The sequence below is a fragment of the Sinocyclocheilus grahami genome, unplaced genomic scaffold, assembly GCF_001515645.1.
Source record: "Sinocyclocheilus grahami isolate Dianchi unplaced genomic scaffold, SAMN03320097.WGS_v1.1 scaffold267.1, whole genome shotgun sequence".
In the NCBI taxonomy this organism is placed as follows: Eukaryota; Metazoa; Chordata; class Actinopteri; order Cypriniformes; family Cyprinidae; genus Sinocyclocheilus; species Sinocyclocheilus grahami.
The window spans coordinates 665586-680402 of NW_015505446.1; the positions used below are offsets into that span (position 1 = coordinate 665586).

Sequence of the window (14817 nt, forward strand, 5' to 3'; positions counted from 1 at the left end):
TATATATATATATATATATATATATATATATACAGTTTCTGAGTCACATTCAGAGAAAAAAAATTGGTAAAAAAAAAGACAATCTAGCAATTTGTACCTCTGCTCAACCACCCGTGTTTAGTAATCTTCACCACATGCTCCTGTTGATGTGATTCTATAATTAAGAAATCTTCATTAGTGCAAACACTATCTAAATACCCAGAAGACTGTGATTAATTTGGCTGTGCTCAATATTAGTTAATGCAGGACCTCAGTGGTGCTCACTGTCAGTCTTGATTATTTTCAGGTCTGCCTGCTTCCAGCTCAGACTAGACGGCATGTAACATGCCCACTACTCTTTTCAGCTGTCAATCAATCTCCTACTCTTGACAAAACTTCTCTCAAGATAAAAGAAAATGCTGTCAGGTCGGATTGGTGAATTGTTTAACCTTGTTACAAACATGCAAGCTCCAATAGTTATTTTCTCTGGCAGGCAAACTTAGGGACAGAAATCAATCAGGGCTTGATGGGAAAATGCCACAGATATGTGAGGTAAAAATATGTGGCTACCATTTAACAACCTATTTCACAATATGCTGTATCAATGATTTAATTCAGACAAATTTCATGAGAAAACAAACTCTTTGAGAGGTACAATGTTGGGTGCAATCTTCTGCTTCTTCTGTTTTCTTACAAAATATGTGTTTTCTGCCCTCAATATGAGTCAACACAGCCACATACAAAAATAACTTGTCAAATATTTATTATAAATATTGACCATTTCAACATTCTAGCCTGAAAGAATGGATTGAGACTACACGATGGTTCCAAACGGTGAAACCTGATGGTTCTCAGTTGCACTTTTTCTTCTTTTTTTTCATCTTTTGAACTCACCACCGTCAGACAGAAAATCTTACAGAGGTATCAAAACTATGCTTTGTATATCAACTCATGTATTAAATGAAGTAGTCACTTTGTTTTTCTGGTAGAACCTACATAAAAATAAATTGATCTGAAAATACAAAACAAATTATTTACAATTTGTGTGACAGTTGAAATAGCATAGTTGAGATGCAGAAACTGTATTAAAATATATATAAAAACAGAAAAGAAAATGGCACTGGCATATTTTAAGATATGTTAGTGCAAGTTTCTTTCAGTTAAAACATGCATTTTAGTCTGGGACTAGGCTTAAGCCTTGTCTGTGAAACCAGGGGTGAAAATACCCCCCAAAAAACACACACACACACAAAAAAAAAGTCATTGCTTTTAGTCAAATAAATAAATAAATAAATAAATCCTGTGTAATGCTGTTAAACTATTAATTATGTTCATAAATATTAAATAAAAGCCTTTAAACATTTTTTTTTTAGAATTATTAGAATTAGTAGAATAATTTTTTAGAATGTAATTTTAGAATTAACCTGTTTATTCTATTATGACATAGTAGTAATTTTTTCATTATATATAAAGAAAACAGTACATCAATATACAAATGTACATCTATACTGTACATATAGAAAAAGTTGCCCATGAAGTCACTGCTCCTTCACACTAAACAAACAAACAAACAAATAACAATCTGTTGTGATCTCTGAAATAATTATATCGTAATAACAGTAAGGCTGTTTGAAAACCACAACAACATTAGTTGAGATGTTTGCGCCATCACGCTAGATGATCCGACTACCACAACAAAATGATTTTGTGGTGGGCCTAAGTTAATAAGCATCAGGCATGACTCCAGCTCATAAATCTTCCCCACACATTTGACTTAACAAATACTTCACAGTCAGGCAGATACGGTGGGAATTGCTTGCACTCACTAAATTATGAGCGGGAAGCGAGAGATATATGCAGAAATTGTGGTGCTCGGGAGTCTTTGCAGGTGGTTTCCTGCATTGAAAGCATCGGTTTAAAATGTGACTCACAAGCCACAGGCATCATTAATGTCCATTCATCCTCACTTGGGACTCTGCACCTTTATCCGAAGGCACTTTCTGTTCTCTCTGAACAAATATTTGCGTCACAGCTTGGGATTTAAAAAGAAAAGATATAGAACTGAACAAGTACACGATATTAACATACGCAAGTGGAATGAAATACGTTTTGAAGTGCATTCTGCAGCGCTGGGATTAATTAAGCATGTCACATGCTAATCAGTTTTTTATTCAATTCACAAATGATTTGCTTCACATGAAGAATAGAGGACATTTAGAGCATGCTATGCATGTTTGTGAATTTCTTCTGTTCAGTTTCTCAAGTTTAACAAAGCCAGCAGAAATTGCCAGGTACACGTACTTCCCAAGATCTTTGAGCCAAAATTACAGGTGCTAAAAGCTACATTTCCTCAGAGCAAATGGTGCATGAAAATGTAACGATGTTAAAGACAATTGAGGATTATTTCCCCACAAAAATACATTAGAGATCTCTGTGAAATGCTTTAATGCATTGGTTTAATGTGTTTAGAAATGCTTTTACCTCAAATTGATTGTCCGTAAGAGTTGCAATTAGCACAACATATTAATTGGCTCAGTGGGTCTGTTGATTACACCGCGTATCGAACAGCTGGCCTCTGAACCTGACCGGTTTGGTGGTGTTGTAGGTGTATTGACATTGGCAGTGGTCGCCATGGAAACTGGAGGTTTCTGGTGGAGGCAGGTGAGCTTCAAAGGACTGATGTGGTTGTGATGAGAACAGACAGTCTTTGAATCACATTACACCGGAGACTGGGTGAGCAAACAAATGAACCTGACACGGGCTTCAGCAGCTCTTTGATCATTCTTATCGAAGGGGTGTGTGCGGTTGTACATTAAGCAATCCTCGTGTGCTTTGAGGTAAGCAAAAAATTTGAGCAAAAATGTAAATCTTTTACAACTTTAAGTTATCATTACAAATCAGTTCTTCTGAAGAAAATTTATGGAATTTGTACTTGAATAAATAAAAAAAATATTTTCCTTGAACAATGGCAGATTATGTAATTTCATTAAAAACGGTCAAAACATAAAACGATTTATTCAAAATTGTAGATTCTAAGTATAAAAATAATGTATATTCATTAAAGTATGGGATTTTTTTCTTCTGGCCCCCGACTGTTGCGCTCTATAATCCTTTGCCACAAACTGTGAACAATCAGAATCAAGCGTTTAATGAAGCCCTGGTTCAAAATAAAATGTAGACTACAGACACACTCACAGTAGTCCTGCATGTTAATGGAATAGTTCACCCAAAACGAACATCCTGTCACCACCAGAAGGGCAGCCATGGACCCTTTCCAGTCTACTGCTCCCACTCCTCCAGCCCACTTTACAAGACATAAAGTGTGTGCATGATGGGAGGGCTCCACCCCCCCACTCTCTTTGGGGGGTACATTTGGAGGGGAGGATTTGGGCGAAGGTGCGTTTCGCTCCATCAGAGCGATCGTAAGTCTGACCTGCTAAGTCACTGCTTCCTCTGTTTTCTCACTTCCATTTCCCTCTCGGTCTCACTTTCTCTCTCTCACGACAGGGATGGAATTGATCGCCCATGCTTCATTGCCTTGCAGCTGAACGCTTGGTTGTAAGGCCATAGGATGGTAAAGCAAACACATTCAGGCTGGAGAAAGTGATCATGCTGCAGCGGTCTGACACTGCTTGGATTACACCAGAATTAAATGTGTTGCGTCTCAGTACAGGTGCAGCTTGTTTAGTTTGACAGGACTCACCTGGGCTATCTGCACCAATTGCCGTCGGTGAAAAGGCCTGTACCTGAAGTTATTTGTTTTTTACTCAACTACTAAAATATCAACTCATATGTCACCATATATATGAGCAATATCACATGAGTAGCAGTGCGATATGGCTGTATATCAGCACAGCTGCGATTCGGCTGTAGGCACGAGGTATGTATATCTGCACGATATACAGCCATATCGCATGGCTATGAGTTTATACAACAGTTTGACAGCACAAGTGTGTAAATAAAAAAAGAGACAACAACGGAGTATCTTTAAAAACTCTCTTTTGTGCTGAACTATTTGTTTCTTGAATTATTCATTTATGTTTACTTATTTATTTATTTACACAAAATATCTGTGCTTTATAGTTAACTAAAACTATTAAATCTCGTTTTCACTACTTGACGTTAAGCTGAAATAAAATACATTTTAGACGAAGCTGAAGGAATAAAATTACTAACTGAAATAAAAATAAAAATAACTAAAAATGACAAAAGCACATAAAAACAAAAAGAAAAACACTAAACTTAAACATATATATGAAATATAAAAATATAAGATAATTCAAAATATTACCAAATACTATAATAGTATATAAATAATATAAAAATAACACTGAATAATATAATATATACAAATCAATAAAAATAATACATAAATGGACATGGAATATTGTTATCATTTGAATATATATATATACAGTGGGGAAAAAAAACTTTTTTGCCCCACTGTATATATATATTCAAATTATAACAATACTCCATGTCCATTTATGTATTCTTTTTATTTTTTATTATATATAAACACACACACACACACACACACACACACACACACATAACAGTCTGTCTTTATGGCTATATAATCCCATTCAGGGTGACACAAAACAGTCTGCGAACTGTTTGAAAGGAAGGATGCTGTTTATTCCAGATCACATCCAGATCAGGAATTTCCCCCACCTCTAAAACCTCTCTAATCCCATCATTTGCATGTAAGTGCACGTGTGTCATTTCATTACCTTTCTCACAGGTTGCTCCACCATAGCTGGGCAGACACAGGCATACGAAAGAGTTGATCTCATCAATGCAGGTGCCTCCATTCTGACATGGATTGGACTGACAATCATCAATATCTGTGAGAACCAACAGAGACAGAGAGATTCAGAAACAACGCATTGGGCTATGCTTTTTTTCCCACCATTTCATTAGCGCTGAGAAAGTACCTCAGGTGCTATAAAAACAGCACACCAGAAAGTTGCGATTTTGTTCTCATTATTTTTCTATTTCCAAACTAACATATGTCCTAACATTTCTATATTTCCAATTACTGAGGTAAACCGTCTTGCTGGCATTTTAGAAATGAACTTGTACAATACTAGGACTGAAATCACTATAATAATGAGCTGGACCCTTTTTATAAACATGTTTGTGCAAAAAGAACTCGGACCAGCTGTGAATATCAAATATTTGGGTAAGCAGGGGGGAATTAGTCAACCGCTTGCGTTGAAAATGTATTTGCTGAGCCTTGCTTCAAGATCTTTTTTCAAGAACTGAACGTACAGCTACAGTTTAACCTATATTGCTTCTCTCATGGTTTCTATAATGACCTAATGTTTTGGCATTTTGGTTTTCGATCTAAAAAAAACAATGACTTATGACAATGAAACATGTGTGCTGTTTACACTAGTTTAACTCAAATCAAATTCCTGGTTACCATGCAAAGCACATTTGCATAAACGTCACTGGCATATCTCGAGATATTTCAGCATGACAGCTGTGATGGTAAACTTGACATTTCACAAAGTCATTTTGCAAGTTAATGCACATTAAAAGTTAACTGTGAAAAAGCAGCATGCAATATAATGACTTGGGCATCAGCTTTTTATTAGAAATCTCTGGGCTGCAGTCTGTTGAGTTTCATCTTGTGCAACTCAAATTGTTTTTGATGGCCCTAAGCCAAATATCATGTACTATATCTTGTACATTTTAAAAACACTAGTTTTGTGTGATATATTTCTGATATGTACATCTAAAATACAGCATAAATAACAATAGTATTTATGTTTGTTGTGATTTTTCATGCGATTATTATCTTAATTCCTTAATACCTAATGATTCCTGTTGCAATGGTTACCAACATAAATGCAGTTTCCAACATGCATCTATTAACCACCAGGTAAAAATAACACACTTGTAATGTACTGCTTGTGGTAACTAAAACATAGAAAACCCTAAAGAAATGTAAATATTTTAATTGTATTTATTTGTTTATATTTAAGCAATAAATAAATAAAAACAACATGATAATAAACATTAAAATATAATATATTATAATGTACTAACTAAAACAAAATAAATACATAAATGGACATGAAATACTACTTTGAGTTATAATATAGCATTTATGTAGGTGATTTTCTAATATTTATTACAGTTTATTTTTGTATAAATATAATTGAATACATAAAATATACTAAAAACGCTTGAATGAATGAATGAATGAATGAAAGTTGTACAGTTTGTGGTCACAAAACTAAATATTGAATTAAATATTTAAACATACGTTTTAAATAAATAAATACAACAATACAGTAAATAATATAAATATTATTACATAACATCTGAGAATAAAACTAAATAAATACGTCATATTAACTAAAACAAAAAATAAATACATACATGGAGATTAAATTAGTTTTGAGATATAATACAGCTTTAAAATAATACAGTAATTTATGTATGCATGCATAAATATAATAAAATATATAAAATCTATTAAAAATGCTTAAATAAACAAACTTGTACTATTTGTGGTTACTAAAATATATATATATATATAAAGATTAAATATTTCAGCATAAGTTTGAAATAAATAAAACATACACTTATAAGACCCTGTGGCATTAAGCAGAAGAACAGGAAGACTTACTGCTAAAGTTGAACATTTTTTAGCTCTGAAATGAAAAAATATCCATTGTAAAAGCCTCTCAGACTCTCATCCTTGTATTTCCACACACATAAACATAGTCACACATAAAATTAGACCTGGGTCAGCGGGGTGCACGCAGACATGGACATACATACTTTAAATCCAATAGTCCACCAGCCTGCAACCATTTCTTCTGCTCATCCCTAGCTTGAGGGCAAAATCATTTAAGACACAGCTGGCAAACGAGAGCCTGTAGCCTACAAGCCCTCTGAGTGTATCACTTGGGCTCCAGAGAGGGCAAAGGCAGAGGGCGGCTGGATCATCTCCTCTTTGCCTGGAGTATAAAACACCCATGGCTGGACTAATGAGGTTTTAGATGCAGAAGAAGCATGCTGAGATGAAAGGAGAGCTCTGCTGTATCAAAGCGACGCAGTGGTAGCCCTATCACAGAGTCAAAGTGTCAGTGGACTTCAAGCAGGGAAAGAGTTGGTAGGTCTCACCACAAGGGGTGGACAACGGAGTCATGCTTCTCTCATTAATACATCCAAAAATTGCACACCTCCACAGTAGAATGCAGAAGTCAACGTTTTTATGAGCAGATTATTTGCAGTAAGTCAAAAATGTACAGTGCAACCAGTGTAGTTTGATTCCTGAATAAATTATTCTCGTGAGTGGTTCTTTCCACTGAACTAAAAATAAACAGCAAGAACAGTGAAATTTAATTCCTAAACAAATGACTCTTACAAGCCATTCCTTTTAAGTGAATCAAAAGCGTACAGAGCTACCAATTTGATTCTTGTATGAATAACTCTTATGAGCCAGTTCATTTCAGTGAATCAAAATCCAACAGCACAACCAGTGCATTTCAATTCCCAAACAAATGACTCTTATGAACCGGTTCTTTTCAGTGAATCCGTGCACAGCACGACCTGTCTGATTTTTGAATGAATGACTCTTATGAGTGGTTCTTTTTAGTAAATCAAAAATAAACTGCACGACCAGTGTAATTCAATTCTGAAACAAATGACTCTTATGGACCAGTTTGAGTGAATCAAAAACACACAGTGCAAGCCATGTAGTCCGATTCCTGAATGAATGATTATGACGTTTTTTTTTAGTTAATCAAACATAAACAGCATGACCAGTGTAATTCAATTCTGAAACAAATGACTCTTATGAACCTGTTTGAGTGAATCAAATACGTACAGTGCAAGACATGTAGTCAGATTCCTGAATGAATGATTCTTATGAGCAGTTCTTTTGAGTGAATCAAAAGCACTTAAAAATCAATCTGTGCTCTCACTTGCTGAAATTATTTAATTTTACTCATGTCAGACTAAAAAGGAAACAAGGACTGTTGCAGTGTTCCAGTTTGAGAATGAAATATGTTTTTGGTTACTATTTGTGACATTTCATTTTAATAAACACACTTTATATAACACCTTTAATATTTTTAAATGTCTGTAAAAATGATATTCTGTGTAAAACACATTTTGCAAAAATTATAATTCTAAAATAAATTATTTAAATAAAATTGAACTATTAATAGTTTAGCAGTCTTAATTTACATTTTAACTACAAAAAAAATTGTTAATGGAACTTTTAAGGAACCAGAATCATTAAATGACTTATCCCACTGATTTTCAGATCGCGTCAATGCAATTATTGCTCACCTAAAATGTTCACAACTACTCTGCAAATTGATACAACTGGTTCAAAGTAAATTACTCAAGTCCAAAATGAACTACAAATGGATCAGTAAACTGAGCTAACATCAAGTGGACAGCTGGGATGTGCACACTACATGCACGAATGGCTCCTCTAGCCACACTTACCGACCAGGCATCCCTTCCTTCCTCTGGAGACCAATAGTATTTTGGCAGCAGCCTTAGTAAAACAAGTGTCCTGAGAGATGGCCGGACAGGAAGAGAGGCCACACGAGACAAACAGGGCCAGTATTTTGTACTGAAAACATTATACAATACAGCTGAGGCAGCCTTAGTCAGTCAACCCTGTCCCTTCTGACATTGGCTATTGAGCATTTTCCGCAGCTTCCGAGAGCTGGAGGAAAGAGGCTTAGTTTGGTGTTTACCAGATTTATATTTTCAATTTCAGCGGCTGCTGGGGCATTTGTAAATGATGTGCCAAATAAAATGTAAACAGTCCTTCCTTCCCTTATAAATGAGACCTCAAATGCAATCAACTATTAGACAGCCAAATGATCCATCCAGCGCTTTTTCATGGGATCAGAATCTAATAACGTTCCGAGAAGAGAAAGATCAATACCACAAAGCAAGGACTCTCTTCCACAACTTCTCTCTGATGATATTTTATTATGCTGTGCTTTTGGCTTCAAATAATAATGACTGAAAATGTGAACGGATCTGACAGTGGCTGATTTGCAATGCATCAGCTGTCTGGGACGCAGCGCCCCTCTATCCTCGCGTTGTTTGCACCTCCAAGCCTTTGCTCAAAGCCATCAAAGTGCATTTCTTCCATCTTGTCCATGTATAGAGACACTGAACTGTTGGCTCCGATGCTTTGTGCCAACTCAGAAAGTATCATGTGAGGTGATGCACTCGACAAAACTGAGTATTTCAATGTATCAGCATTTTTTACAAATATTTATATTGCTAAAATGTTCAAAAAAAGCATCTATTATACAATATCCATTTCTGATGCCGCCAATAATTAGAGATGCACCGAAATTTCGGCTGCCGAAAATTAGTTCACCGCTCAGGTTTCACTTTCACGTGGTGTGACGCTCTGCTTATTATCCCGCTCTATGCGTGTGCGCTCCGCTCAGTCGCTCCACTCGTATACCGTTCATGTGAATCGGAACAGCAAAGTCCACTCAAAAATTGAGCCGACAGGAAACATCTATGTAGTACAGTATTGTTTCTGTCTGCAATAACCCTACTGTGTTGTAACATGGTGTGTGGTATATGGGCAACTCTGGTAATGCTGCCCTCTCATTCATTGATCTGCTAACTGCTATGTTATGCTCACGTGTTCTGATAATAATAGCTTTCTAGGGCTAAACATTATTTGGATATTTGGTAAAAAAAAAAAAAAAAAAAGTTAAATATCTTAACCCTACTGTTAGACCTACCTGAAAAACTAAAAAGCTATTTATTTAATTCGAAGGCCTGTCGTTATTTTTTATTTGTGCTATCATTATTAATTTCTTTATTTGTTCTTATTTTATTACTGACTGCTTACTTGTCATTTTTTATTCAATTCAAAGTTTGAAATCAAGCTATCTTGTGCTACTGCACCAAAATTACCCCACTGTAAAATTGAAAAAACACTGAGTGAGCAAAAATTTGTGAGATAGCTAGTTATAATGGTAATTAAATAATGTTTACATATGTATAAAAGCCTACACAGTCATATACATAGGTCTTTTCATTAGAAATTTGCCTACTGATTGCCACCATTGATGGACAACATTTTTTGATAATATTAAAAATATCTGTATGACATTATATTCTGCAGTTCTTCCCTGTTGTACCGAATATCTATACTTTTCAAATTATCATATCGAAGTTAGAAATTCAAATATTGTGACAAAACTAATTTTGTAGGGTGCCACAATTTGTTAAAATTTCCAAAGGGTGCGGCGACTAAAGAAAGGTTGGGAAACACTGTATTAGATAACAGACCGATAGAGCGATAGTACGACAGTTAGATAGAACGATAGACAGAACGACAGAAAGATAGATAGATAGATAGATAGATATAGATAGAACAATTGAGAAACCATTTATAGAACGAGCAATAGAATGATAGAACGACAGAGAGAGCAACAGAGCGATATAATCATAGACCGATGAACAACAGAATTACAGATAGAATGATAGATCGAACGATAGAGCAATAGAACGATAGATAAAATTATGGATGGATGGATGAATGGACAGACTAAAATGCCTTAAAAAGTTGATAGACAGAATGATAGAATGATAGATGGAGCGATAGAATTGCAGATAGATAAAACAATAGATGGATAGAACAATAAAATGATTAAATGATAGATATAATGACAGAAAGAGTGACTGAATGATAGCTAGAACTATAGATAGAATGTTAGAACAATAGATAGAACATTAGGTAGAACAAAAGATAGAACAAAAAATAGATAGAACGATAGAACAATAGAACAATAGATTGCATGATAGAGCGATAGAACGAATGAAATATATAGGATAGAGATATAGAATGATAAATAGAACATAGATAAAACAATAGAGCGATAAAATTACTGAACAATAAATAGAACTATGGATGGATAAATTGATGGATAAAATGCCACAACAAAATGTAGTATAAAGCCCTATTCGCACAGGATTAGTATTATCTGGGGACCTTGTGTGATTTTGAAATTACCCCCCCACATCTGAATTTCGTGCGGTGCATTCGCACAGGATAAGCAAAGCCTGTGATTTTACTCAAATTTACTGACTTGTCTCCCGGATACCCGGATGTCAAGGCTTTGAGAGTCCCGTTCTATGGTCCAGATGGATTTAAAAAAAATAAACTAATATAGTTTCGTGCGCTGTGTCATTTACATTTCACCAGGTTAAAATAATATCTCAAGCTTTATGCTTGATTTATTTGTAACACATTAACCTCAAAACCTTTTCAGCTTTCTCTTTCTGCAAACTGTATGGTGTAGCGATATGATGACAGCACCTAAAATACTATCAAACATTCCAAAGCAGCTCTATTCTTCGCGAAAGATGGATAAAAAGGCGCACAGCAAACAAAAACCTCGAAAAATGATATGCGACCCCCCAAATGCTGGCCGAATCACAGAGATGCCGATTCGCACGGGACTAATATTATCACAGGACCTCAGTGTTCGGCGAAATATGGTAGGTCATTTGCGGGGGAATTTTTACTTTACAAATTACAGACATGGCCAATTCACACGGGATTAATATCACAGACAACCTTCGCAATTATTACAAATGACTGGAGGTCACCAGGTAATACTAATCCCGTGCGAATAGGACATAAGTGAGTGAGTGAGTGACGTGACATGTGGCCAAGTATGGTTACCCATACTAGGAATTAGTGCTCTGCATTTAACCCATCCAAAGTGCACACACACAGCAGTGAACACACACACACACACCCGGAGCAGTGGGCAGCCATTTATGCTGCGGCGCCCGGGGAGCAGTTGGGGGTTCGGTGCCTTGCTCAAGGGCACCTCAGTCGTGGAAGTTCGTATTGAAGGTGGAAGAGAGCGCTCCCCCCCCCTACAATCCCTGCAAGACTCGAACCCGCAACCTTTGGGTTACGAGACCAACTCTCTAACCATTAGGCCACGACTTCCCCGCAAGACTGTATCCGCATTTGACAAGACAACCCTGACATTTCCTCAAAGGATTAGAGTCGCTGCAGTCATCGGCAATGACATTCCAAATGAGTGCATGAAATTCCGAGCTTTCCGAGATGTTATTTTATAACTGTTTAACATTTGAAAGATAAATTACACTCTTTCAGAGAGGCGTGTGTCCTGTTTCTGTTGATTGTCTTCATCATAATTGCTTTGGCGGTGAGAGAATGGCTTTTTCAGTGCGGAGAGCTTTATGAAGTGGGATAATCAGCAAACGGGAGCAGTTGATGAGCAAACAAAAATGAAACAATAATATATAAGCATAAAAGGACGCAGGACTGCTAAGCCCTTGTAATCTTTTCCTCAAGTTGCTATTACTGAGGCGGCGGTCTACAATAACACGCCTGTGGGAACAAACACTCTTTTCAGAACGCTGATGAAACAGAGTCGTCAATTTACGTCTAAGAAGAGTCTCTTGAGACGCTCCTAATGAAGCTAACATGAAGGGTCCTGCAAATTGTCATGCTTTCAGCAAAGTTTCATTTCATTTCATCAGAACTTTGGGTTTGCATCAGGTTAAGGGTTTGTGTTTATAAAAATAAAGAAATACAATAAAATTAAGTAATCATAAAAATAAAAAGTGATAAAATATTTTGATCAATTATTACAGTATTTGATTAAAGGACAGATAGATAGATAGATAGATAGATAGATAGATAGATAGATAGATAGATAGATAGAGGACGGATGGACGGACGGTCGGATGGATGGATGGACGGACAGACAGACAGACAGACAGACAGATAGATAAAGGTAAGTATTTGGAGATGGATTGAAGCGAAGGCTTGCAATGCAATAATATGTCAGTAAAAATCACATTTGCACAATGGGAGCCAGTCACCCGCTGGGAGCTGAGAGGTATAAATGATGACCGACATTCACATTCATCAATACCGCTCTGACAGTTCTTCATTTAAAGGATCTCAGACCACTGACAGTGACTGCCGCACCAAAAGATTGATACATTCAGTAACGCAAACTCCATGGGTGTGCTTCAATCAATAGAAGCCATTCGGTTATTGACAGTTTTGAGATAAATATAGACGTCCACAGACGAATAAGGTTTACTGCTGTTATAAAAGTTGATTAAGGTTAAAAGGACCAGAGGCTGTAGTCAAATGTGGTCTGAAATATCTAGGGGCAAAATCACAAAACAGAGGCACATTTCAGCGCAAACAACCCTGCATCTTATTCACTAAACACCAAAAATACAGTGTCGTCGACAGACAGACAGACAGAGAGACAGACAGACAGATAGATAGATAGATAGATAGATAGATAGATAGATAGATAGATAGATAGATAGACAATGATAGAATGATAGATAGAACAACAGACAGAATGATAGACAGTATGACAGACAGAAATATAGAACAACAGACAGGCACAATGATAAGACAGACAGATAGAATAAAAGAACGACAGACAGACAGATATACAGATATGAACGACAGACAGAGAGAAAGAATGATAGATAGGATGACAGACAGACAGAATAATAGATAGTACAACAGACAGACAGATAGAATGATAGAATGACAGAACGGCAGACAGACTGACAGACAGACATAGATAGATAGATAGATAGATAGATAGATAGATAGATAGATAGATAGATAGATAGATATAGATAGATAGATAGAACAACAACAGACAGACAATGATAGAATGACAGACAGACATACATACAGACATACAGAATGATAAATAACTAGAATGACAGATATAATGATAGATAGATAGGATGACAGCAGACAAATATAAAGATAGACAAGGCTTGTGTCTAATCAAGTCAAAGTATTTTCAATCCTTAGACACATCTGCCATGTGTACTTCCAAATCAAATTGAAGTTTGGAGGAAAACAGCTGGATGATTTATTGTGATGGTCTGGGTCGAGTCTAAAGTGCTGGGTTTCGGCTAGGGGCAGCATTTTAGTGAGCTGAAGTCAGGCAGTGTCCAAGCCACTGCTGACAGGGCTAGTGCAACAACTCGGGGAGCGTTGCAGAAGCTAATGAGCAGAGGTGTCACAACATTTCAAACTGTTGCTCCTCAGATCTGACAGCGCCTCTGTTCTCTCTCTGGTGTGGGGAGGTCAAACTTACTCTCAAAGCTGTCTTCAAACAGAGAACGAGAGAGAGAGAGTGTGTGGCGGGAGAGGAAGGAACAGAGGAGCGCAATGTAGCAAAAAGAGAAATGCAAGAGGAATGGAGTGAGATGCAGTGCTGAAGATTTCCCCCCCGACCAGATCAGATACTCTCGACGGCCTGAGGGCTTACGTAGCCGAGGATAGATTTTGTAAACCCCCTCTAACCCTGGCTGTGATGCAATCCACACAGCTTGGGGGATCATGCAGGAATGAGGAGATCTGCCATATTTCTCCAGGTGGGGAATCTTCACAATGCATTTTGAAAACCCAACGAAGCTCTAATCAATGCGCGAGATCAGATATTGATGTCTAACTGGGATATAAATAGAGACTGTGCGAGCAAAAAAAGTCACCTCTTACTTCCCTCAAAATCAATCAGATACCAGCAGACAGATGAATTCTGGATCAGAAGAATAGGATCAAGGATGCCGTGTAGCACAAAGTTTTTCAATCCTACTCCCGGGGGTCCCGCAGCGCTGCACGTTTTGCATAACTTTCTTATCTAACACTCGCTTCCGCTGGTTAATAGAATGCTCCGTGCTCACACGACTTTTACATGTTAATCTCACACACACACACACACACACACACACACACACACACACACACACACACACACACACACACACACACAAATCAAAACA

The 14817-nt window shown here is 36.7% G+C and overlaps 1 protein-coding gene across 1 annotated transcript in view; it reads right to left on the minus strand.

The window, feature by feature from the left end:
• The window catches only part of LOC107599474 (neurocan core protein-like), a 96541-nt gene that overhangs the window by 22785 nt on the left and 58939 nt on the right, over positions 1-14817 (minus strand). The window contains exon 8 of the mRNA XM_016291070.1: positions 4713-4826. Coding sequence (XP_016146556.1) covers positions 4713-4826 — 114 coding nt within the window. The remainder of the gene's footprint in view (positions 1-4712; positions 4827-14817) is intronic.